This window comes from Felis catus, chromosome B1 (assembly GCF_018350175.1).
Source record: "Felis catus isolate Fca126 chromosome B1, F.catus_Fca126_mat1.0, whole genome shotgun sequence".
Classification (NCBI taxonomy): Eukaryota; Metazoa; Chordata; class Mammalia; order Carnivora; family Felidae; genus Felis; species Felis catus.
In genome coordinates this window covers 136,724,458-136,751,552 of record NC_058371.1, presented here as the reverse complement: position 1 = coordinate 136,751,552, position 27,095 = coordinate 136,724,458, and the positions used below count along the sequence as shown (strand labels likewise).

The 27,095-nt window shown below is 38.3% G+C and overlaps 1 protein-coding gene across 5 annotated transcripts in view; it reads left to right on the top strand.

Moving 5' to 3' along the window:
- The window catches only part of GPAT3 (glycerol-3-phosphate acyltransferase 3), a 64,440-nt gene that overhangs the window by 29,579 nt on the left and 7,766 nt on the right, over positions 1-27,095 (top strand). For 4 of the 5 annotated variants that reach the window (XM_006930997.4, XM_045056155.1, XM_006930996.5 and 1 more), the window contains exons 4-10: positions 13,710-13,980; positions 17,734-17,808; positions 18,331-18,420; positions 20,549-20,642; positions 24,639-24,754; positions 25,937-25,992; positions 26,516-26,601. In XM_006930997.4, the coding sequence (XP_006931059.1) occupies positions 13,710-13,980; positions 17,734-17,808; positions 18,331-18,420; positions 20,549-20,642; positions 24,639-24,754; positions 25,937-25,992; positions 26,516-26,601 (788 nt within the window). The remainder of the gene's footprint in view (positions 1-13,709; positions 13,981-17,733; positions 17,809-18,330; positions 18,421-20,548; positions 20,643-24,638; positions 24,755-25,936; positions 25,993-26,515; positions 26,602-27,095) is intronic. The other variant, XM_019829293.3, reaches the window with a different exon arrangement.

Sequence of the window (27,095 nt, the reverse complement as noted above, 5' to 3'; positions counted from 1 at the left end):
CCTCAAAGGTTTTGGACCATTGTGTTTTCATTTTCACTTCTTTCCATGTATTTTCTTTCTTTCTTAAAAAAAATTTTTTTAATGTTTTTTTTTTTTGAGAATATGAGAGAGAGAGAGAGAGAGAGAGAGCAAGCAGGGGAGGGGCAGAGAAGGAGAGAGGGCGACACAGAATCCAAAGCAGGCTCCAGGATCTGAGCTGTCAGCACAGAGCCCGACATAGGGCTCGAACCAGTGAATCATGAGATCATGACCTGAGCTGAAGTCGGATGCACAACCAACTGAGCCACCCAGGCACCCCTCCATGTATTTTCTTTATTTCTAATTTCCTGGTTGACCCATTCATTTTTTTAGTAGCATGTTGTGTAACCTCCATGCATTTATGGTCTTTCCAAATTATTTCTTGTGGTTGACTTCAAGTTTCATAGTGTGGTGGTCAGAAAATATGCATGGCACGATCCCAATCTTTTTGTACTTGTTGAGGCCTGATTTGTGACCTAGTATGTGGTCTATTCTAGAGAACGTTCCATGTGCACTTGAAAAGAATGTGTATTCTTCTGCTTTAGGACGAAAAGTTCTGACTGTATCTGTTAAGTCCATCTGGTCCAATGTGTCACTCAATGCTGGAAAGTGTTTGATTTTAGTAAGGTAGGAGGATATAAAAGTAAGAATTCTCATACTATAGGTAGGTTTTCAGATTTTCTCTCTGTTTTTTTTTTTTTTCAGGTATGCAGTTATTTTAACTTAAAATAGTGATGATTTAATCACTTCTTATTCAACTTTAGTTTGTCCTTGATTTCTTTTCCAGTTTCTACTTGATTTCTTTCACTTGTCTAAGTGCACTGGCCGCTACTCTGGTCCATTGCTGAAGGGCAGTGATGCTAGCTGCGGGTCTGGTGGGGACAGGCGGTAGTGCTGTCTATGTCTTCCCAGTAAACATCATACTCGCTTTGCTCTAGCTCTCTATCTCATGTTAAGTACTTGACTCTTGGTATATTAAATGAAGAATGAATGTTGCATTTTTCATACTTTTCTCAGCTTTTTTGGTGATGAATATATATTTTACCCCTTAGACATATTATGGTAAATTTCATTAATAGCTTACTATGTGAGCCACCTTCGCATTTATGCACTAAACATTGTCTGGTCATAATGTAATGCTGGAAACTGTCTGTCAAATTGGGGTTAGGATTGTTGCAATTGATCCATGAGATTAGTGTATTAGCTACCTCCTAACTTCATCCTTCCCTATCTCTCTTCCTTCTTAGATTTAAAGGCTTGGTAGAATTTTTTGTAAAGCTATGGGTCTGGTGCTTATGGGGGGGGGGGGTGGTGAAACTTTTTTTTTACTCCCTACACATTATTTTATTTTTACAAACGGTTCTCTTTAGAGCCTTCATCTCTTGGTGTTAGTAATAGCCACGTGTTTTTGGTTTTGTTTGTAGAAAACTATCCATTTTGCCCAGATTTTTATTAAATTTGTGTAGAACTTTGTGCAAAGTTTTTTCTTACGATTTTTATAATTTTGTTTATATTATTTCTCCTTTGTAAATTCTTATTTTGTATTACATATGGGCTTCGTCCATATTTATTTTATTTTCCTTAATTGGATTAATTTGTGGGGTATATAGGTGTTTAAAGTAAACTTTACCCTTTTTTATGTCAAAAAATAAAATTAAACTAAAAAGTTGAATGTCACTCTTAAATGTGCCAACTGGGGAAGCAGTGCCAGGGAGAGCATGAGTAGTTTTGTAACTAATGCTTGTTTTAAAATGAGGCAATTGTGATCGAGTACCTCTTAGGAAACCAAAGGAGATGCTAAGCCAGCATTAATTTTGAGCACTTTTCATATTTATGACAGGTCATGATATTTGTGCTGATTTTGCCCTCCTTTTCTTTTTATGGGTCTATTATATGACATATAATAATCTAGTTTTTTAAAGCATTTTTACTGTGATAGGGACACATGTGAAACTTATGTAGTGAGCTTTTTTTCATTTTGCTTGTATTCATGTTTTTTGCATGTCTCTTCAACCTCTCCACTTTCAAAATTAGAGAAACTTCAGACCTTAAAACAATAACCAAAAGACAACCTAGGCAACAGCAGTCCTCTAATGAGTATATTGCTGATTTGATCATCAAATCGGTAATATATTATCATTAATATGTGAAATTAAGCAGAAATATGTTAATGTGTGTCTGTGTACTTATTGGTTCTAATGTTCTAATACTTATTGGTAATAACTTGGTTCTCTCATCTTTTTTTTTTTTAATTTTTTTTAACGTTTATTTATTTTTGAGACAGAGAGAGACAGAGCATGAACGGGGGAGGGTCAGAGAGGGAGACACAGAATCTGAAACAGGCTCCAGGCTCTGAGCTGTCAGCACAGAGCCCGACGCGGGGCTCGAACTCACGGACCGCGAGATCATGACCTGAGGTGAAGTCGGCCACTCAACTGACTGAGCCACCCAGGCGCCCCGGTTCTCTCATCTTTTAAGTATTTCTCCTTCTAAATCAATTTAATTTGCAAGGTGAATGGTTTATCACAGATCTGGTGCTTGTAGCAACAAAATGATAATGTGATTCAGAGGTAAGGGCAAATGTAATTTTGTGGGTGCCTGAAGCTTATACAAGTTGGAGAGCCTAATCTTTAGGTGAGAGAATATAAAAAATTAGGGATGAGACCTTGGAAGGAGCCGTGCAGGTGAAGAGACTGAAGATGAACCTTACTGCCTTCACGGTCAATCTATCTTTGGCTCAGAGAATTTGAACTCAAAACTAGAGTCATGGGTGAAGGCACAACAGATTGTTGGAACCAAAAGAGATGGAGGCTGTTTCCTAAAAAGGTTGGCTGAGTGACAAGGTTAATGAGGAGGCAGAAGGTGTTAAAGTATTTCTAAGAGCAACAACAATAAAACACCAGGGGTGATTATTCTTTCTAAACCTTGACTAACCTATAAGATGCATGGGGCAGCTGCTTCTGCCACAGCGAGGACTTGAAGAGCAAAGTACCAGAAGGACATCTGTGTGCTGAAGTCATAGAGTCATAAGTCCGACAGAAGAGCTTCCTTGGACAACTCAGACCTGGCTGAACCACAGAATTAGGGAAGCATCAAGCAGGGGCTGCTTATCATGAGAAGGCATTAGAGACCTAATCAGTGTGTTCCTGGCTATGAAAGATTGCTCCCCTAGTTTTTTTTGGTTGTTGTTGTTGTTGTTTGTTTGTTTTAAGTGACTTGGGTTACAATTATCTGGGAAGGATGAGTAAGTCTAAGTCAGTTAGTGACAAGTACATATCCAGATTAATGATAGGGGGAGGCCATGTATAGTTTTTCCTGCATCAAAGTTCCATTCCTTCCCTCAAAGATAGGATAGATAACTTGTAAGAACTGTTACTGAGGGCTTTCTATTTAGCAAGGTGAACTGGGCATGATGTGGAGTCGATGGGAAAGATTGTACACATTTGGGACTTGTCAAAGGGCAGGTGTTGGAGAGGGTGATGTGGAATTTGAAGCTTGCGGATGTGAGGAAGCATTTCATTTTGGAGTCACAGAGTTGGCTTCAAATCCTGGTTCTCTTCCTTATTGTCTTTGCGGCCCCAGGCAAGTTACTCAACCCTACTGAGTCTTAGTTTCCACATCTGTAAAATGTGGGTAACAGACAATACCTCATAGGGTTATGGGGATTATGGAGGTGCAGGTGTCAAGCGTTTAGCATAGAGTCTGGCATCAGAAAACATTCAATAACTGTCAGTTGTCTTCTAGTTTAGGATGGGAAATTTAAAAATATTCAGGGGAAAAATATGTATGATTGCCAGGAGCCTCTAATTGGGATTATAGCAAGAAATTGTGGAGACTCTTAAATGTAACATTTTTCTTATTTGTAAGAAATTGAGGCACAATTAACATATATTAAAATGCACAAATATCAAGTGTTCAGCTAGATGAATGTTTGTGTATTTATAGACCCGTCAAAGAACCTGTTACAGTCCCCCTAAAGAACATACCCCAAATCTCAAAGGCTCTCTCAAGCCCCTGACCATATATAGTGCTCCTCCCTCGGTCCCTGTGCAACCACTCTTCTGATTTCGGTCATCAATTAGTTTTAACTATTTTTGGAATTCACATAAATGGAATCATACAGTATGTGCTCTGTTGTACCTATTTTTTTCCACAAAGTATAATGTTTATGAGATTTCTCCAGGTTACGTGACTCAGTGAACTTTATTTTAATGTTTATTTATTTTTGAGAGACAGAGACTGAGAGAGACAGAGTGCAAGCAGGGGAGGGGCAGAGAGAGAGGGAGACAGTGAAACAGAAGCAGGCTCCAGGCTCTGAACTGTCAGCACAGAACCCAACACCGGGCTCGAACTCAGGAACCGCGCACAAGATCATGACCTGAGCTAAAGTTGGAGGCTTAACCGACTGAGCCACCCAGGTGCCCTTCCACTCATGTATATTTTTAAAAATGTAGTTGATGTTTTAGTTTAGTTGATTTGGGGTTGGGCCCTGACAGCTGTGTTTTTAAAAAAATTTTTTTTTAATGTTTATTAATTTTTGAGAGAGGGAGAGAGACAGAGTGTGAGTGGGGGAAGGGTAGAGAGAGAGGGAGACACAGAATCTGAAGCAGGCTCCAGGCTCTGAGCTATCAACGCAGAGCCTGATGTGGGGCTCAAACTCACAGACTGTGGAATCATGACCAGAGCTGAAGTTGGGCATTTAACTGACTGAGCCACCCAGGCACCCCCCGACAGCTGTATTTTTATAGGTTCCCAAGATGTTTTGATGCAGAACCATGCCTAGTCTAGCTCCTTTTCCCTCTCCTCTGTGTTTAGTGCCTGACATTCTCTCTCTAGAGTGGCTGACGACTGACTAAATGAATGAATGCTTTTGGTTTAGATGAGGAAGTTGGCTTTTCAAACGAGTCTCTTAAACAAATTTTTAAAAAATGTAGCATTTATTTTTAAGAAGTATAAAGAATAGTGTCACTAATCTTCTTATACCCATCACCCAAATTCAACAAGAATTTGCATCATCTGTCCTTTTTTCAGTTTTTCCTTTGTGGAAGTATTTTTTAATTAAAATTTAAATTACAGATGCAGTATGTGAGCAAGGTAGAAAATTAGAGAATACAGAGAAGCTATCAGAAACACCATATTCTCACCTTAATGCGTCCTTTTATGGAAGTAGTTTAAAACTAATCCCGGAGAATATGCCATTTCGCCTTTAAGTACTTCAGTATATACATCTCAAAAAATTGACTTTTTAAAAAACAACCCTGACACCATTGTTAACTGAGTTAGTAACAATACACTGGATTTTGAAAAAGTACTTAGGAAGGACAGCAGGGGTAGTCAGGAACACAAAGGATTCACTGTGAAATAAGCATAGTCAATTCCTTAATTATGTAAATTATAGAAATTATAACCTGACTATTGGCCCAGGGAATTTTTTGCACATGGTGTATCTAGCGTTTAGCCTTGCCGTGTTACAGCTAAATTTTTGTGATAAAAGGTGACAAAGGGAGGGCTGGAAATCTGTACAGTTAGGTGGCTATTTAGTTGATGCACCGATGGATATATTCATATGTATGATGACTGATGGAAAAGAACGAGAACAGAGATTGGTGGTCTGAAGATCTGTCCTAGGCCCTTACTTGTGAGAACCATCTAAAGACCTTTCAGTCTTGGGGCGCCTGGGTGGCTCAGTCGGTTAAGCAGCCGACTTCGGCTCAGGTCATGATCTCGCGGTCCGTGAGTTCGAGCCCGCATCGGGCTCTGTGCTGACAGCTCAGAGCCTGGAGCCTGCTTCAGATTCTGTGTCTCCCTCTCTCTGACCCTCCCCTGTTCATGCTCTGTCTCTCCCTGTCTCAAAAATAAATAAAACGTTAAAAAAAACAATAAATACCTTTCAGTCTTTAAATCTAAGCGATCACTTGAATGTGGGTCTTCTTTCTCTGAAGCTTGACGTTGCATATTTTTGTTCTTTAAAGCCAGCAGCAGTGGTCCATGCTACCCCCGACTCCAACCACATGCAGTTAATCTTTACAACTAGTTTACTTTGGTCTCTTCTTTAATCACATGGGTGAGTCAGGGAGGATATTGGAGTCTGGTGGGGGTAGAATGTACGCCCGGCTTCCTTGCCAAGGACCACAGCCCCTCAGAGGAGCTCCTCACACCAGGAAAGGGACTTCAGTCCCAATGGTTGGTGCAGAGACAGGTAAACTCCTCCCTGTCCACTTGCTTAGGGGGCTATGAATTTATTTACTTATTTATTTTTTGATCATGGAAGTAGGTATGTATGTAATCCTGTAGTGGATAAATCACTGAAACAGGGGATTCACAGATACTGCCTCCTTCAATTCTTCTTTTTTTAATTTAATTTTTTTATTGTTAAATTTCTTTAATGTTTATTTATTTTGGGATAGAGAGAGAGGGCATGCGAGCAGGGGAGGAGCAGAAAGAGAGAATCCCAGGTAGGCCCCGCACTGTCAGTACAGTGTGGCTGGAGGATGGAAAAACTGTGATTTATAAATGAACTGTGAGATCACGACCTGAGATGAAATCAAGAGTCAGATGCTCAACCAACTGAGCCACCCAGGTGCCCCCAATTCTTTTTTTCTTTCTTTCTTTCTTTCTTTCTTTCTTTCTTTCTTTCTTTCTTTCTTTCTTTCTTTCCTTCTTACTTTCTTTCTTATTTTTATTTTTTTATTTTTATTTTTTAAGTTTATTCATTCTTGAGAAATAGAGACAGAGCATGAGCAGGGGAGGGGCAGAGAGAGAGGAGGAGACACAGAATCCGAAGCAGGCTCCAGGCTCTGAGCTGTCAGCACAGAGCCCGACGTGGGGCTCGAATTCACGAACCGCGAGATCGTGACCTGAGCCAAAGCCTGGTGCTTAACCGACTGAGCCACCCAGGTGCCCCCCATTTTATTTTTTTTAAACTGTGGTAAGAACACTTAACGTGAGATCTATCCTTTTAACATTATTATTATTTTTTTTTTAATTTTTTTTTTCAAAGTTTATTTTTTTGGGGGGGACAGAGAGAGACAGAGCATGAACGGGGGAGGGGCAGAGAGAGAGGGAGACACAGAATTGGAAACAGGCTCCAGGCTCTGAGCCATCAGCCCAGAGCCCGACGCGGGGCTCGAACTCACGGACCGCGAGATCGTGACCTGGCTGAAGTCAGACGCTCAACCGACTGCGCCACCCAGGCGCCCCTTTTAACATTATTTTTAAGTGTATAATACAATATTGTTAACTATAGGCAATATTGTACAGCAGATCGCAAGTAAAAAAATTTTTTAATTGAAACTTACATAGGCAAGAGTGTAAAATTATACATGTACAACTTAATTAATTTTCCAAAGTCAATTTATTCATGTATCTCTCATTTAGATCAAGAAAAAAGAACATTATCAGTACCCTTGAAAGTTTCCCAGTGTCCCCTCTAAGTCACTACAGGATAAGGAAGTATATTTTTGTTAATTCCAAACCAGATTTAATTTATTTTCTTAAAAAATTTTTTTTGGAGGGCGCCTGGGTGGCTCAGTTGGTTAAGTGTCCGATTTTGGTCTCACAGCTTGTGGGTTCGAACCCTGCCTCAGGCTCTGTGCTGACAGCTCCAAGCCTGGAGCCTGCTTCAGATTCTGTGTCTCCTTCTCTGCCTCTCCCTTGCTTGCGCTCTGTCTCTTTCTCTCTCTCAAAAATAAATGTTTTTAATGTTTATTTATTTTTGAGAGAGAGAGAGCACGCATGTAAGTAGGGAAAGGGGAGAGAGAGAGAGAGAGAGAGAGAGGGAGAATCCCAAGCAGGCTTCAGGCTGGGAGCTGTCAGCACAGATCCCAACAAGGGGCTTGAACTCAGAAACAGTGAGATCATGACCTGAGCTGAAGTCAGACTCTTAACTGACTGAGCCACCCAGGTGCCCCCAAACCAGGTTTAATTAAAAAATTTCTGGTAGAAACAGTGCTAAAAGAGATTTCTACTTCATGGTATTACTAGTAGATGATCACCTATGTTTTGGCATTAGTTGGGCTTATGATTGGATAGGATTCTAGCTCAAACAGATTAGTTCAATTCAAGTTTCCAGGTGAGAGTGTGTTTTGAACTCTAAGCTTCTGACTTTTGGAATATAGCCCATTCGTAGATTAAAGATCAACTTCTCTGTATAAAGTCCATTGTATACACTTTTGGTCTGTAGTGGGCCCTAATTTTCCCTAACTGCTGACTTAGAAATATGCTTTACAACTAGAGGATTGAAAAACTACTGTGATTTATAAATGGGCAGTCATTCCAAGAGTTCGCTCAGCTAATTTAGAGTTAATTATATTTGAGATGGTTTTAACTTTAGCCTCCATTTAACAGGACTTTCATAGCTGATTATTTATGTACCATGACTTGCTGAGGGCACAGGGCACAGGGCAGCTTGTGCAATTAATCTCTTGCATTAGATAGAGATAGTTTTTTCATTTTATTTTCATTCAAGCATGAACCTTGTTGGGTTGGCGAAAGCATTCGGTATTAGGACAAAGTTCAAAAGTTTATGGCCTTACTGTTTTGATTTATGAAACAAAAGGAAATATTTCCTACAATCAGGGTCTCATCAGTTTATGAAGGATCCTGAAGGATCAGGACTAATTTGTTGGTGATAACTAGGTTTCCTTAATGACAATAAAAACTGATATCAGAATGGTGTCTGTGCTAGTTAAATCCAGTATGTGTTTTTAATCTATATTTTGAAGACTTTCAGTCTATTTATAAATGCGTCTTCGTGCCAAAAGAAATATTTCCTCTTTTTCTTTCTAACGTGTACTTTGATGCCTGATGCAGAGTAAGTATCCCCTATGTGTTGATTGAATTAAATATTTTTTTTTCTCTCAGAAGATATACCTAGGGTAAATTGAATCAGTGTTTCTGACCATCGTAGTCAATATAATTCAGGAAGGAAGTAATATTACATATTTAGTAGTGCTGCTTTTGACATCTAACTTTAAAATAATACCCATTTTCATATTTTGTGTGCCTTATTAAAGAGCTTCTAAGCTGGTACCTGCTTTCTTATAATATAGATCTTTATCTTAGGAAAAATCTTCAGTTTCATGTAACTTTTTTTGGGGGGGGGTATAGCACATGTGTAGCCACTACTTAGTTTAATAAATAAAACTTTACAGAAACAATAAAATTCTTTGGTGTATCCCTCTCTGATTCCATTCCCCTGTCAACCCCTGAAACTATTACTCTGATTTTAATGTTTATTATTTTTATGCATCTTTTCATATTCCCCCTATACATGCATATATCCTTAAACGATACATAGTATTTATTGTTTTGCATTATTCAAGCTCTATAAAAATATCACCTTCCACATATCATTCTGAGTTGTTTGTTCCTGCTGATGTTTGCAAATTACCTAAGGGAGTAATTGTTCTAGTTAATTTCTTTTAGCTCTTGTGTAGTATGCACTGTATGTATCCATCTCTTTTTTATATGAACTGCCTTTTAGTATTTATTTTTATTGAGGTATAATTAACACAACAGTAGGTTTTAGGTGTACAACATAATGATTTGATATTTTAATACATTGCTATCTATCTTATGTACCTTTAGATTGATTCCGCTATTTTGCTATTGCACACAATGTGGCAGATGTTCTTATATATGTCTACTTTGCACAATTTTATAAGAATCGCTTGAGCATGAGGGAAAAGCTCTTCTTTTTTTTTTAATTTTTTTTTTTTAACGTTTATTTATTTTTGGGACAGAGAGAGACAGAGCATGAATGGGGGAGGGGCAGAGAGAGAGGGAGACACAGAATCGGAAGCATGCTCCAGGCTCTGAGCCATCAGCCCAGAGCCTGACGCGGGGCTCAAACTCACAGACTGCGAGATTGTGACCTGAGCTGAAGTCGGACGCTTAACCGACTGAGCTACCCAGGCGCCCCGGAAAAGCTCTTCTTTAAGGTGGGATGCAAGATAATACATGGGGAAGGAGTGAGAAAATACCATTTTAGAATACACATAGTACCAATTTATTCAGGAAGGACCATTAATAGCTGCTAATATTGGGTGAAGGTTTGAAGAGCAGGATATTTCCATGGTCTCAAATATTTCCTAGTCTCAATATTTCCATAGTCTCTCCTTTATACATACTTATAGATATATATAAGATATCTATATCTATATATACATATATAGATAGATAGATATAATTCTCCACTTACTAATCAAAAAGACAAAAATAGTAACTTTATAGTAGAGAAACCTGGTAATAATGATCTTAAACCAAGTGGTCAAAGGAACAGGTCATTAATCGTGGGACAGACGTCACATGTTTCCAGTGTGATGCATGGAGGATACATCGTTCATATAGTATTTCTGCCTAAAGTGTACAACATGCCTCTCACCATGAGGAGACATCAGACTAACCCAGATTGAGACCGTCTACAAAATAAATGGTTTGTAGTCCTAAAAACGTCAATATCTTCAAAAACAAAGAAAGGCTGAGGAACTTTTTCATATAATTAGGAGACTACAGAGATGACATGTAAATATCATGTATGATCCTTGGTTGAATCTTGGGCCAGAAAAAATGATATGAAGGATATTCCTGGGACCATTGTCAAAATTCGAAAAGGGCTGTACATTTGTACTAGTATTGTAGTAACGTCCACTTTCCTGATTTCGACAGTTGTACTGTGGTTAAATAAGTAAAACTTCATGTGTTGAGGAAACCAGTGCTGAAATATTACGGGTAAAGGGCATGATGCCTGCAATTTGTTCTCAAGTGGTCCAGAAAAAAGTATCATTTTATATATATCTAGAGATAGAACAATAAAGCAAATGTGACAAAATGTTAGCAATTTATGAATGTGGGTAAAGTGAACTATTGTTGCAACTTTTCTGTAGATTTGAAATTATTAAACAAAAGTCTTCCTGAGGTATACCTGGAAGGAGAATTGCTGGGTCTTGGGCTATGAATTTCTTTAAATTTACTAGGTGGTACCAAATTGTTTTCCAAATTTTCACCAACACTGGATACTATTCAATTTAAAATTTGTATTAATCTTTATGGGTATGAAATAGCATTTCATTGTGGTTTTTGTTTGTGTTTCTCTGCTTATAGTGGAGTTGAACATCTTTTAAAATGTGTAGTCACTAAGGCTTACTCTTTTTATGAATTGTTTGCCATATAATTTTAAAACTTTCTCTCATTTTTTTGTATGTCTTTTCTTTTTTAAGTTTGTGTACTTATTTTGAGAGACAAAGTGCACGAGTCGGGGAGGGGCAGAGAGGGAGAGAGAGAGAATCCCAAGCAGGCTCTGCGGTGTCAGCTCTTACCCTGATGTAGGGCTCGAACTCACAAATTGTGAGACAGTGATCTGAGCCCAAACCAAGAGTCTGACGCTTAACTGACTGAGCCACTCAGGCACCCCTTGTATGTCTTAATATATTCTGGAAATTAATCCTTAGTCAATTAGATGCATTGTAGTCACCCACATACTTTTGAAAGAGGCTTAACAAGGAATGCCTGGGTGGCTTAGTCGGTTAAGCATCCGACTTCGGCTCAGGTCATGATCTTACAGTTCGGTTCATGGGTTTGAGCCCCACTTTGGGCTCTGAGCTGACAGCTTGGAGCCTGGGGTCTGCTTCAGATTCTGTGTCTCCCTCTCTCTGTCCCTCCTCCACCTGTGCTCGCTCTCTCTTGAAAATAAATGAATAAACTTAAAAAGAAAGGCTTAACAAAAATATAAAATTGAGTTATATTTTATTTGAGCTCCACAAAATTAAGTAGGTCAGGGGGCAGAGAGAATATTGCACATCAAGTGGATAAGTGCTGGGGGCTGGCTCCTCTCTATAGATCTCTCTCCTCGCTCAGTTAAATAATGAGGCAACTCAAACTTGAAATTTTATTTCTGGCCCCTCCAAAAAACATTATGTTTAGAAGGGCTGTCCACTTGTCTCCAGTGTGTTTCATTCTGAGATTTGCTGAATAGCTTGTTCTCCCTACCCTTCTAGAGGTATTTTTTTTAATTAAAAAAAAAAAAAAGAAACCCACAAAAACCCTATATATTGCTAAATAATGAAATTCTTGCCCCGCTAAATATTGGTCAGTACTTGGATTGAGTAAGCTGCTCTGAGTGGTATTGCAGTGTTCACAGAGCAAGAGGGTAATTCACCAGTGACACTGTCTTGGGTCATCCTCTAATAGGAATCAAATCCTTTTCAGAGGTGGTGAAGAAAGGTTAAACCACTTAGACGTGATGTCTGGAAAAGATAATCTAATCATCTCAGAACTTGCTTTATTGCTCGAATTTAAGGTGATTAGTTTGCATGTTGGCAAAAACCAAAACCAAAACAAACAAACCAAAAAAAAAAAAACAAAACAAAGAAAAACCACCCCAAAAACCCAAAAGGAAAATCGTGTAACTTGAGTCCTGTAAGGAAACTAAAACTTTTCCCACCCCTATTTTGTAAAGGAAGGCACCAACTTAGGTGACTTGTCTGTTTATACAGCCACAGAGCCGTTTTTGTCCTAAACAGAACTTGACCTTGGACTCCAGGTCCTCTTTACTTTCTACTCCAGTGCCTTATGCTTCCATTCCTTCAAAAAACTGATATATCACTTCTTCATCTATGGATGCATGCACTTGTTCCCCAGCGGTTAGGTAATATAGCACTCTTCACTCTCCTCACTGGTTTCCCAGTAAACTGGAAAGTGAGACCATCAAAAGGGATCTTCTTTCAAAAGAGAAGACTTTTCTACTTTGGAGGTAAATTCCTTTGTGACACACCCCAGAGGGCCAATCAGATGGTCTTGTCACTGTGTGTGTAACTACTCTTTATTCAAAGATCTCATCTATGACTCTCACTTAGTAGTTAGAACTGGGTGACAGTAGTCATTTTTTCAACTTACAAAATTTATGGTACCTTAAAAATCTTTGAATTACTTTCCTTATGGGAAATACAATTACTGTTTAAGGAGGAAAATCTAATCATATTGCCCAGAGATAACTGCTAAATGTGGCCTTCTTGACATTTTTTCTATGCATATATATTTCATAGAGTTAGATCGAACTATAGTTTTAGATCTTGCCTTTTTTCACTTAACATTAGAGTATTTATTAACTAGGGTATTTATTAGATGCATTATATCTCATTGTCTGGATCGATTATAATGGAAAATGCTACGGTGAACACTCTTGCCTACATTTCTGATTATCTTAACTATTAATGTTTCCATGAATTCAGTTCATGAGCTTTGCTCACTTTTTCACAGGAGACTGATTTTCTTATTAATTAACTTTTGCATATTAAAAACATCAGCCTTTTGCCAATTGTGGTAAAGACCTTTTGCCACTTTGCTTGCATTTTGGTTTTATGGTTTTTATCAGGGGTAAACAGAAGGTTTTATTTTCACACAGTCTAGTTCTATACTGGACAGTTTGTTCGCTAGCGGTGTGGAGGGAGGAAATGCAACAAGAAAAAGGCTACTGAGGACCAGTAGTGAATTGAAGTCATTGGGTATGGGCCATTTCATGCAGACTCAGTGATTTCACCTCTTTTTCCCACTGTGGTTGCTTGTCTTTTATTTTTGAAATCTGCTTCGTGTTAGCCATTAAATCTGTTTACTTGTCTTCTGTACAAAGTTGCCTCATTGGTCAGTTCTTGTGTCCTATGGCATTTTCTCATGTTCTGATGCTTTCTTTTAAGGTATTATCCAAAGAGATGAGTCACCCATGGAAAAAGGTCTCTCTGGTCTGCGAGGAAGGGACTTTGAGCTGTCTGACGTGTTTTATTTCTCCAAGAAGGGCTTGGAAGCCATTGTGGAAGATGAAGTGACCCAGAGGTTCTCCTCAGAGGAGCTAGTGTCGTGGAATCTCCTCACAAGGACCAATGTAAATTTCCATTACATCAGTCTGCGGCTCACAATGGTGTGGGTACTGGGCGTTATAGTACGCTACTGTGTCCTACTACCCCTGAGGTATGTCTCCTGCCCAGTAATTTGATGGTATAATTGGTTCGGCTTTCTTTTTAAATCATGTATATAATGGTCCCATGAGAGTAGTATGGTACTAATCCCACCCCTTCACACCTGCAAAACACCACCAAATGTGACCTCCACAGGAACATGTTAAGTATCTATTCTCCTTTCACATTTTTTCCCAAATGGAAGTGTTCTTCAGAATCTACTATATATCAGTCTGGATCCATGTTGTTCTTTCGGTCATAAATAATTTGAGGATGGATGGAAAAGGGAAGTAGAAAAAAGAAGAGGGAAGATTTATAGTTTTGAATTCACCAGAGTGTCAACCAAACTATAACTGCCTTTCTTTGCTAGTCTTTAGCAGTTCACAGTTGCCCAGGAGAGAAAAAAATTTCTGAGAGTGGTTACCACATGGGAGAGAGCCATTCAGAAGACTGAATTTGTTCCATCCAGTCCCATTATGATTACTCACTTTTCTCTTTCTTTCTTTCTTTCTTTCTTTCTTTCTTTCTTTCTTTCTTTTTCTTTCTTTCTGTCTTTTCTTTTTTCCCCTTCCCTTCCTTACCCTTCCCTACCTTTCCCTTCCCTTTGCGGGGAGCAGAGAGAGAGGGAAAGAGAGAATCCCAAGCAAGCTCCATGCTGTCAGCACAGAGCTTGAACCCATGAACTGTGAGATCATGATCCGAGCCAAACTCAAGAGTCGGGCACTTAGCCAACTGGGCCACTCAGCTGCCCCTCACTTTTCTTACTAAAAGTTCCCCCACCTGTGTCCCCTTCTGGTTCTAAGTTTGAATGCTGACTGATGAAGGAGGTACCTTCAGGTCCAGTTTACTGGAACCACAGTGTGGAACATAAGATTAGCAGAAGTGACACTGCACAGTGGGAAGAAGCACGAGTGGCCAAGGTGTATTCAGCATGGTGATGGGAGGTAGTAGGCACGTGTACCAGTCACAATATTGCTATTGATCGTCTTGTTTGCTTTCCCTCGACACAGCCTTGGCATCCTCTCAATAGAGTTTTCCAGATAGTTGCTATCAGCCACCTTAAATGGGCACATGAGTTGAAACCTTTTTACCATCCCTCGGGTGGCCTATATTTGCCTCATTTAGGTCTATTACAAGAGTACAAAGAGTACAAAGAGTACAAAGGTACATTGTGTGTGTGTGTGTGTGTGTGTGTGTGTGTGTGCACGTGCCCATGTTGCCAGCTGGGGCATGGTTTGTCTTTTGGGAATCATTTCAGCTGTGATAACAAAGTGACATTCAGGGTTTCACATCTACTTTTCCTTCAACCTTAAACCGGTGTTCCCAAACTGGGGTTCATGTACTCTGAGCATGCACAAGACTATCCACTGGTATACATGCATGAACTTTTATTTATTAGAGATTTCTAGTCTCTAGAATTTCCATTTATTCTGTTTTTTATTCTTTTTCTTTTAAATTTTTTAACACATTTATTTTTGAGAGACAGAGTGAGACAGAGCACGAGCAGGGGATGGGCAGAGAGATAGGGAGGGGGACACAGAGTCCAAAGCAGGCTCCAGGTTCTGAGCTGTCAGCACAGAGCCCGATGTGGGGCTCGAACTCACTGACTGCAAGATCATGACCTGAGCCGAAGTTGGACGTTTAACTGACTGAGCCACCCAGGCGCCCCTATACTGTTCTTATTCTTAAAAAGGAATGAAACTTCAATAAAGTAGAGTATATAGATTAGCTCTTATATCTCCACTTGTCCCATGAGTCATTCACTGTATCTAAGGCAACGTGATAAAAAAAAGTGAGGATTTTGCCACATAGAGTATTCGAGATGCCCTCATTTGTTGGTTAGCTTTTAGCTGCTGTGGCTGCCAGCAAATGGTATTATGATTCTGTTATCTAGTTACATTTAAGTAACACTCACAAACTAAAGAAATAACATAAAAGATTCTTGCGAAGAAAGCAGGTGTAGGATAATCCAGTAATGTAAGCACCCAAGAACAAGAAGAAATGGCAGAATTGAGACTCCTACTTAGTACATACTCTTCAGTGTGAAAGAATTGCTCTGTAAATGCTTTATAAGATGAGCTGTTGCTACAAAGTGAACACTCAAAAAGCAGATTGTGCTAAAATTGATTATGTTGATGGTTGCACAACTCTGTGAATATGCCCCAAACCATTGAACCCTTTAAAGGGGTAAATTGTATGATATGTAAATTGTATCTCAGTAGAACTCTTACAAAAAACAGGTTGTGGCTGAAAAGTAGTGTCATCTATGAGAACTCTCATGTTGGCTCTCTTAAATTGGAAAACAGAATTTTTTGGCCCGTTCATCAAGCAAATAAAAGCTTTCAATAGTTTTGAACCCAATTATGAAACATGTTAAAATGTAAGGCCCTTCTGACTTAATGTGTAGGAACGAATGATTGCCATTACAGCAGGATAGCAAAACGTTCTTTTAAAACTTTTGCATAATTGGTGAATGAGATGAAGCAGTGATTTAGTTACTGCATCAGTGCTGGCATGAAAATGTGGCATCGAAAGACAATGGAATCTGAACTTCAAATTGTTCTGTCAAAAGGTCTTAAAATAAGACTTCAACAAGGTTTCATACCTTAAGAAGGTGTTTATAAGGAAGTCCCCCTTCTTTGGAAAGATTTTAAATCTCAATTTTTTCTTTTTGGGTTAATTCTACTTACATTTCTCAAGCTGACTGTTTTCTTTCTGAAGTGATTAGAATGTATATTAAAAGCACTTTTCAAAACTGAGAAAGTGTCTTTGTGGAGATTAGATGTGAGTTACCACAAACATGCAAAGGGTCAAAGGTCTGCATTAAAGGATTTCTACATGGTGATATAATTTGGTGTTCTTAATATGAAAGACCTTTTCTTGCGATTTGCTCTAAATTTTAAATTCCCTTGAGAAAAATTTGAATTGTACCTCCCTCCATCATGAAAAAACACAGAAAAACAAGTTACTTTCATACCTTTGGAAAATATTTTCTTTTACACCCACACTATGCCCACCAATGTATCCTGAACAGAATTAGATAACTCCTTTCAACCTGATGTGACTCCTTTATACAACATAAAACTTTTTGTTATATAAGATGTTAATTAATATGAATATATTTTTGAAAATTAGAATAATTCTGAAAAGCAAAAGGGGCAAGCCTTTAAATTTATTCTTGTCACTAACCCACTTAACCCTTTGGTGATTACATAGATTGAATTTTATGGCTTTATAAATAAATTTCCAAGCCTTCTCTATGCATCTATCAACTAGTTATATGCTTGCTGTCGTTTTGAAAATGGTTATCATACTCTACATATTATTTTGAAATTAATTTTGCTTTTCTTCTCTCAAAAGTACCAAGGACCATTCTCCCATGTCAGAATCTATAGATTTACCTGATTCTTTTTTTTTTTTTTTAATTTTTTAATGTTTGTTTATTTTTCAGAGAGAGAGACAGAGACAGCATGAGTTGGGGGTGTGGGGGGGGGTGGGCGGAGAGAGAGGGAGACAGAATTTGAAGCAGGCTCCAGGCTCTGAGCTGTCAGCACAGAGCCTGATGCAGGGCTCTTAACTCACGAGCCGAAGTCAGACGCTTGACTGATGGAGCCACCTAGGCGCCCCTACCTGATTCTTTTTAGTGGCACTGCCATACATGTTTCGCAACTTATTTACAATGTAATTATTTATGAATTTTCAGGTTATTTCCCTCTACTGCTGCTATTCAACTAACTTTCACATTACCTTTTCTTTTCTTTTTCAGGGTTACCTTGGCTTTCATTGGGATCAGTTTGTTGGTATTGGGAACTACACTGGTTGGGCAGCTTCCAGATGGCAGGTGAAATGTTTGCCTCCACCCAGCCATAAATAGGATCGTCCCTTTTCTTGGCCTTATCCTCAAAAAAGAATATTTGATTCCTATGTATTGCATCAAATTTATGGCCTCATCACACTTACAGAAATTTTGCTTACTTCGTATTCATAGTCTTCATCTGATTTGCCACCACACTTTCATATAAATCCTAAGAAATTGTTTTTCAAAGGGGAAATGACGAAAAGAAAATAGAGTGAGGGACTCAAGGAAACCACGAGAGCGTTATCATCCGGTCAGGCTCATCAGGCTGAGACCAGAGAAGCTTCAGCTAATCTTGGTCAGGCATTTATCATGATAGTCTAGTAGGGCGGGAGCTATTTTCCATTAGAATTTTGTCCTAATGCGTCAATGAGACTTTAAGAATTGAACTGTGCTTGTGTTTCAGAACACAGTATGCTGCTGTGAAGGAGCACATTGAAGTTTTTATTCTCTTGTCTCTTAGGAGTGCCCAGAACTGCACCATAAAATGTTTCCTCTTTTTTTCAGCCTCAAAAACTGGCTGAGTGAACTGGTTCACCTGACTTGCTGCCGGATCTGTGTGCGAGCCCTCTCTGGTACCATTCATTACCATAACAAGTGAGTGTGTGCCTGCTTCCTTCTGCCTTTCTGTTCAGGAAGTCCAGCCCATGACTGACAGTAGCGGGTGGAGGAAGCAGATGAAATGAAAGTCCTTCCAGTGTGTTCATTCTTGCTGCTTAGAGTGTCACAGACAAAACAATTTTGCCCGAAAACCTTTTAAAAAGCCATCCATTTGCAGAAGGAACATAATAATAGACATGTGATGACACTTAAAAATTGGGCAGGGGTGCCTGGGTGGCTCAGCCCATTAAGCGTCCGACTTTGGCTCAGGTCATGATCTCATGGTTAGTGAGCTTGAGCCCCACTTAAAGCTCTTTGTCCCTCCTCCCCCACCTCTCAAAAATAATGAAAAAACATAAAAACAAAAAAACCAAAATTGGGCATTTATGGTGTGCAGCCAGGCCCGAGCTTCTCATAGGCCATCCTTTGAGAGAGACACCGGTGTCCTGTTTTACAGGTGAAGAGCTGGGAGCCCTGGGATTGGTTGTCTAGGGTCACATGCCTGGCACGTGGCAGAGTCAGGTTGCGAACTGGGTCTGTCGATACAAAAAGGCATGAAGTTGACAGGCCTGTGGTGTGGAGGAAGGAGGACTGGTCTTCGAGTCTTGAGGCCTGGTTTCCAGTCTCAGTCCCACTGCTTCTGAAATTCTGTAACTGAACCTTGAGACAGAACACCCACACTTTGCTTCCCTCACCCCTAACTATAGAGGGTAGGGGTAGTGGTAGCTAACTTGTTAGCTGATTGAAGTAATTTTGGTTGTTTTAATTACTTTTCTGTTAACTCAGTTTTATTTTTTTACGTTTAATCTCATTGTTTTAAAAGTTCTCTCTCCTCTTTTTTTTTTTTTTTTTTTTTTCTGACCGGGTCTTTCTGTCTCATTTGTAGAAGGGAAACATTTTCTCATTTGGCTTTACCATGTGTTACCAACATTGAGAGGCCCCTTAAGTTTCTAAAATTACATGATTTTTTCATTGAGCTGTGTGTTTTGGGGTGAAAAGTAGAAGAAAATGCTTTGATAGAACTGTGATCAGAAGAGATACTATCTACAGGAAAGGTGCTTTAATTACATAGAGAGTTCGTAACTTATTATATATAGAATTACTTCTAATTTTATTTATTTATTTATTTATTTTAACGTTTATTTATTTTTGAGACAGAGAGAGACAGAGCATGAACGGGGGAGGGGCAGAGAGAGAGGGAGACACAGAATCGGAAGCAGGATCCAAACTCTGAGCCATCAGCCCAGAGCCCGACGCGGGGCTCGAACTCACGGACCGTGAGATCGTGAGCTGAGCTGAAGTTGGACGCTTAACTGACTGAGCCACCCAGGCGCCCCGAATTACTTCTAATTTTAAAGAAAACATGCTAAAGTTGTTATGCATTTGGTTGCCTTTCTTCTTTGTATAGGGCCAACAAAAACTACTTTGCTTCATTAATATCAAATACTGGTTGAACTTTAAGATAAAGGTCGGCAAACTATGGGGCTGGAGGCCAAATGTGGCCTGCCATCTGTTTTCTGTAAATAAAGTTTTATTGAAACTTATTCATTTATATATTGTCTGTGACTGCCTTTGTGCCCAAATAGCAGAATCCGGTAGTTTTCACAGGGATTGGCTGGCTTGCAAAACCTAAAATATTTATTATGGCCCTCAGTAGGAGAAGTTACCAGCCTCTGCTTTAGGGGGATAAGAGGGAGGAAACTATAGTAAATTTACTTTTTGGGTCATTGTGAAACTACTAAAAGTGATGCATTTAAAGAGTGGAATAATATGAAAATACTTATAAAAGATGTGAAACTTACATATCACAATATTAAAGTTGTGGAATCTTTGTAATTCAATCTAACCTTTTTAAATTACTTTTTCATTATAAAAGGAAAATATGATCATTACAAAAAAAACAATGTAAATATATATAAAGGGAAAGTCATGGGCCCCTTCTTCTCTATCTACTCTTACCCCACTCCCATCATACTGCCTAGAAATAACCTTTTAAGATGAGCCCATATACTTTGAAACTGTACTTTTAATGTACTTTTTAAAGTAAAATAGGATGAATCTCTACATGCTGCAAAATAGTGGCTCTTTTCCAGGGTATAGTATTTACCACTGTTTGTAATTGCAGACAGTACAGACCCCAGAAGGGAGGCATTTGTGTTGCCAACCATACTTCTCCAATAGATGTTTTGATCTTGACAACAGATGGATGCTATGCTATGGTAAGAGCAGCTCATTGATAGTTCAAGTAATTGCATGATTTGTGGATTGTTCAAACTTTTAATTTATTTTGGCACAAATTAGAAAGTTTTATGTTAGAAAGTGACTCGGTTATACTACTATAGCTGTATGAATTATATAACACATTAAATGAGGACTATATGGGGCAAGAAAAAGAAAGAAAATAGCCATTATATTTAAGGTAATAGAAAATTGGGGACACTTGGCTGGAGTATGAGACTCGGTAGAGTGTGAGACTCTTGATCTCAGGGTTGTGAGTTCCAGCCCCCCCTTGAGTGGAAAGATTACTAAAAAGAAAAAAAATATCTTTAAAAAATAAAAATGAATAAATGGATCAATCTCTTTTTTAAAAAAAAGATGGCAAAAATTTAGCTTGGTGAAATATAGACATACATGAACTTGATAGGAATTTACAACGTTGATTTCATCTTGCTTCTAAAATCCCTGCAATGTTCAATAACACTTCAAGACATTAAAGTCTTTCTCCTTAGAGCTGTGCAAATCCCTTACCAGCCAATTAGTTCTGTCTTCTTTCAGGGAGTCATATACAATTAAACAAGCAAACAAAAAAATCAGACTTTTTAATGAAGATCAGACGAGAAAGACAAATATATATATAACACATTGCCTTTCTCTATCAATAAGTTCAGATATACAACTCTTGTGCAAACCGCATTTTTTTTATTTAAAAAAAAATTTGTTTAATGTTTATTTATTATTGAGAGACAGAGCATGAGCATAGGAGGGGCAGAGAGAAAGGGAGACAGAATCTGAAGCAGGCTCCAGGCTCCAGCTGTTACCACAGAGAGCCCCATGTAGGGCTCAAACTAAGGAACTAAGACATCATGACCTGAGCCAAAGCCCGATGCTTAACCAACTGAGCCACCCAGGTGCCCCATGCAACCACATTTAATCTTTAAGTTGTGGAGCTTGTTCTAAATCCAAGGAAGCTTTAACTACTTCTAGGAAAAGACTTATGGGAATTGGTGGTTCTTAACCTTTTTTAGGTTAGGAATCAGTTAATAGTTACGTACCCTTTCTTGAGAAAAACAATGACATACATGTGCATCATACAAGCACAATTTTGGGCATAATTTCAAGATGTTTATGGCTTCTTAGAAAGCCCATGCAAGGACCCTTATGTTAACAATCCTTGGTAGACCCCAGTACAGTTCTGGGTGTATGACAGTTCCTTGCGTTTATGTGGACAAGCATATTCACATGCATTGTATATGACCTTCCCTGTAATGCAGTGGGATTAAGGCTGAGATTTTGTTATAGATGAGAAAGCAGAGGCTCAGGCATTTTAACCAACTTACTTAATTATGATTTTGTGTTTCTGGGACCATATTGGTTCTCTGTCCCTGTCAACAAAAAGTTGAATAAAACTCATTTGTGACTGAGGGCCTCAGAATTTTGTCGGCTTTTTTATTGTTGTAACTGCAGTTATAATATTAGCCAAAGTTTAGAAAAGCGTAGAGCCTGCTTTTCCATTGAGTTGAGTGATAGAAACCTAAAGCCAATGAGATTTAGATCAGAGGCAATAAAGGGCAGAAGTGGGAGGAAACTGTATCGTTGACCTCCAGAGGTCACTTCTGGCCTCTTTCGGCTACAAGTAAACTATATATCTGAAGAAGATTTTTAAAGCCCTCTTTCCTCCTAAACAAAGACTTCTTAATTTTTAAAAAAATTTAGAAAGATTTTCTAAGGTACAGAGAAATTGTAATAATAAAATGGTATGCAGAACATTCATATACCCTTTATTCACATTTACCTATTGGTACTGTTTTGTCCTATTTGCTTTATCATGCACTGGTTTTCCCGCTGTCTCTGTACATAAAAATGTATGTAAATTATTTATATTTTTATATATTGGTATTAATATTATTTCTGATATTAATATACTATTGGAAATTTGAGTCTGTACCAATTCATGCAATTCATAGGGGTCTTTCTTGCTTTCCCTCTCATCCATATTTGTATCTCCCTTTTTTCCATAGTGAATACCCTGGTGCCCAACATTATCAACATATTTACCTCTTTTCTCAATCCTACAATACATCTAGAATTGTTTCAGAATTCCTTCACCTGTTTTACTACAAAAACAAATGTAAAAAAAAAAATCAGGATATTTTGTAGTTTTCCCCGAAATGGAGGATGTGTGGTCAAATACTCGTCTTTGTACATTTCTTAGATTTTTTTTTCTCCTTCTTTCAGTGTTGTTCTTTTATTCATTTGACATACAGTTGGATTTATTTGTTTCAGTTTTCTTTCAGTTTACTAGTCCCATTGTTGTTGTTTATTGTTGGCGTGCTTCTAAATGTTAAACAGCAAAGGCATGCTCAGAGTTGTGTTGCTTCCTCCCCTCCCGCTGTCGGTTCAGTCCGGTTCCCTCTGACCCTTGTAAGTTTCCAGCTTCGCTGCTTTGGATTTTTTTCTTTTTGTAGAAATGTATATAATATATATATATGTATATGTGTATGTATATGTGTATATATGTATATATATATGTATATATATATACATATATATATGTAATTATATAACATATATTTCCCCTTCTGTCTTACACAAAAGGTAGCATACTATATTTGCTTTTTTTGCAATTTGCTTTTTTCACTTAACAGTATCGCCTGACTGGTGAGCAAAGCATGATGTATAGAGATGGTGAATCACTATGTTGTACACCTGAAACTAGGGTGCCATTGTGTGTCAACTATACTCAAATTAAAAAAAAAAAAATTAAATTAGAAGAAAACAAAACCAGAACCCCAACCAGTATCTCCTGGAAATCACATCACGCCTTATCAGTCATAGAGATCAACCTTCTCTTTTCCCAGCTGCATGATACTCTATTGCATATATGTATCATAGTTTATTCATCTGATTTCCTAAAGTTTGAATATTTAGGTAGTTTCCAGTATCTTGAAATTACAAATAATCTTACAATTAAAGCCTCGTTCATATGTACTTTCATCTTGTTGGAGGTATATCTTCAGAGTAAATTCCCAGAAGTAGGTTTACTGAGTTGAAGGATAAATGTGTATGTAGTTTTGATAGATATTGCCAAGTTTTCTTCTATGGGTGTTATAATCTCCACCATCCCAGGCAATGTACGATTGCCATTTTCTGTAGTCTTGGCTCTGAGTGCATTGTTAAGTTTTTGAGTCCTTGTCAGTCTGATGATTGAAAAATGGTATTTCAGTGTAGTTTTAATTTGCATTTCCCTTATCTTGACTGAGTTGAAAGACCTTTACTTTTTAAAGCTAGATTATAACTAGTGTAGGAACACAGTTTAAATTCAAAGGTGCTACTAACGAACACTTTTTGCTTATATCTGGCCATTCATATCTTTTGATTAGACTAAGAACTTCAGTCAGTAGAAGAAGGCCAATCTTTTCTCTTCGTGGGGAATAGGAACTTACTGGTACTTTAAAAAAAAAAGCTTTCTTTGCATATCTGTGCCTTTACATTTTTCTTTTTTTCTTTTTTCTTTTTTTTTAGATCTTTATTTTTTATTGCAGTGTAATTGACATAGAACATTTTATTAGTTTAAGGTATGCAACATAAAGACTCAATATTTGTGTATATTCTGAAATGATCACCAAAATCAATGTAGTTAACATACATCATCACCATACATAGTTGCAAATGTTTTTCTTATTATGAGAACTTCTTTTTTTTAATTTTTATTTTTTTTTTTCATTTTTCAATATATGAAATTTATTGTCAAATTGGTTTCCATACAACACCCAGTGCTCATCCCAACAGGTGCCCTCCTCAATACCCATCACCCACCCTCCCCTCCCTCCTACCCCCCATCAACCCTCAGTTTGTTCTCAGTTTTTAAGAGTCTCTTATGCTTTGGCTCTCTCCCACTCTAACCTCTTTTTTTTTTTTTTTTCCCCTTCCCCTCCCCCATGGGTTTCTGTTAAGTTTCTCAGGACATTTTTCTTTTTTTCTAATGGTACTTCTAGGTTGGCCAGGTTCACGGTGGATTGATGGGAATTATTCAGAGAGCCATGGTGAAGGCTTGTCCGCATGTCTGGTTTGAACGATCGGAAATGAAAGATCGACACCTGGTCACTAAGCGGTAAGCAGAGACATTGCTTGGTGTTGGGGTAGCATAAAATCTGATAAATCTTGGCCTTCCTGCAAAGACAGCAGAGCAGTACGAAGGATAAAACCTAAAATATATGGGGTTTTCTTTGTGGTTGACTTTTCTTTGCTGAATCATTCTTAAAAATTTGAATTCTGTAGTCATAGTGGGTTATAGGATGAGATTAGAAGTCCCATACATTTTGTATTGCTGTGGCTTAGGTATAGTCCAGTCACTGAATTTTCAGAATTAAAACTTACTACCACGAAAGTTAAATAATTGGTAACTGTTTGCTGAGTAAATAGATGGCTGATTGTTTGCTGAATGTCTGTTATCATTTAAATCCATCAAGAGACTGGCAGAGCTAATGCTCTTTATGGAACAGAAGAAATCTCTGGGGCTTGGGATTGAGAGGAGCTACCAGCAGCCTTTGTTGGGAAACAACAGCTTTTTGCCTGAGGCCTTTAAGTGAAGGCCATCTGGTTATTGCTTCTAGAAACTTGAAGGTAGGGCATGCTTTTAAGAGTAAGATGAAAAGTACTTGTTGAAATCTGTTGAAGGTTAGTGAAACCATTCCCCAGTTTGAGATTATTTAACATGGGACACGGGTATCTGTAATTTCTCTCTCTCAGTCTTACCAGTTTCTGGTGAGCAGTTGGGAATATAAAGCTGGCTGCACGGGAGACAGGACCTAAGCCTGGAAGAACTTCCATGTTCTCAGCTTTCTGGCATCTCTATTACATATCACAGGAAAGCTGAGCCTGACTCATTTAAGGAATTTCTTTACACTCAATGGCCATGAGCCTGATAGGTTCCAGTGATCAGTATTCTCATTTTTCAGATGAGGAAATATAAGTACATGGAGAAGGGTACAAACTATATGACACAGGGGGCTCCAGAGCTCATGTCACATGACTGCCTAGCGTTCTATTTTAAGAGTAGGCAGAAGGCACTGAAAACTGCTCACTTTGAAATGAGAGGAATTAAAATAGTACAGATAGCATTATGCTTTTTAGAAAGGGACCAACTTGAGTTTATCCCTTTACTTATGTCTTATTTTTCCCCCTCCTTATTGCTATACAATTATATTTGTGCTAGTGGAGTGTAAACACCAAAGTGGATTCCCACCTCTATTTTTATAAAGGTAGCATTCTGATCCTTTATTTTTCTTCACAGACTAAAAGAACACATTGCTGATAAGAAAAAACTACCCATATTAATCTTTCCTGAAGGTAAGAAGGGTAACTGCCTACCAAGCTATAGTTCATAACAACCAGCACCAAAAGTATGTGAGGCATCAGATTGTTCTAGAAGTTCACTCTTAGTCCAGATCTCTGCTGTCCTATAGGAATGGGATGGCCTTCTCTGAGCCAATAATCCCTTGCTTTCTTTTGACATTTGATGGAAGGCATGGTGCCTCTTTGATCTTAAAAGTTATTTCTGGGTAATGAACTTGGATAGGTAGTGTTCCTAATTTTTTAAAGTATTTTTTAAAGTATTAAAATTATCACCCGTTGTGCAAAACTTTTATCTCCAGAGTATTTAATAACAAAGCAAAAGTTTGTTTTTAAACTTGCTTAGAACTGTTGAGTTACTTAATTAAGCAGGGATTGATTTGTGAAATAAGAGTAAACTCCAATTTTGCTAGGATTTGAATATTTTATTTTGTGTCAAAATAATTCCTTTTAAAAGTTTGTTGAAAAGAGAAAAACTGCCTTTAAAAATAGTCACCATACCCTTTTCTCCCTTCTGCAGGGACTTGCATCAACAATACTTCAGTCATGATGTTTAAAAAGGGAAGCTTTGAAATTGGAGGAACCATACATCCAGTTGCAATTAAGGTAAAACAGATATACCCCCCCCCCCCGCCCCGAGGCTCCCCAAAGGGGAGTGACTTGGTAACTTTATTTTGATATAACTTCAGTGTTAAAATCTGTAAGAATAACAAGTGCTTGTACACTCTTCCCCCTGCCCCAGCTTTATTGGAATATAGTTGACATATAACATTGTGTAAATTTAAGGTGTACAATATACAGTGTTAGTAACTATATTCACCATGCTGTGTATTAGGTCCCCAGGACTTGTTTATCTTAATAACTGTAAGTCTGTTGTCTTTGACCAATATCTCCCCAGTTCCTCCACTGTGCCGTCTCTTCTCCTCAGGCCCTGGTAACCACCTTTCTAATCTTTGTTTCTATCAGTCCAGCTTTTTTAGATTCCACATATAAATGAGGCTATACAGTACTTACCTTTCTCTGTCTAATTTACTCCTCATAATGCTTTCAGGGTCCATCTGTGTTGTCACAAATGTCATCTGTATACACACACACACACA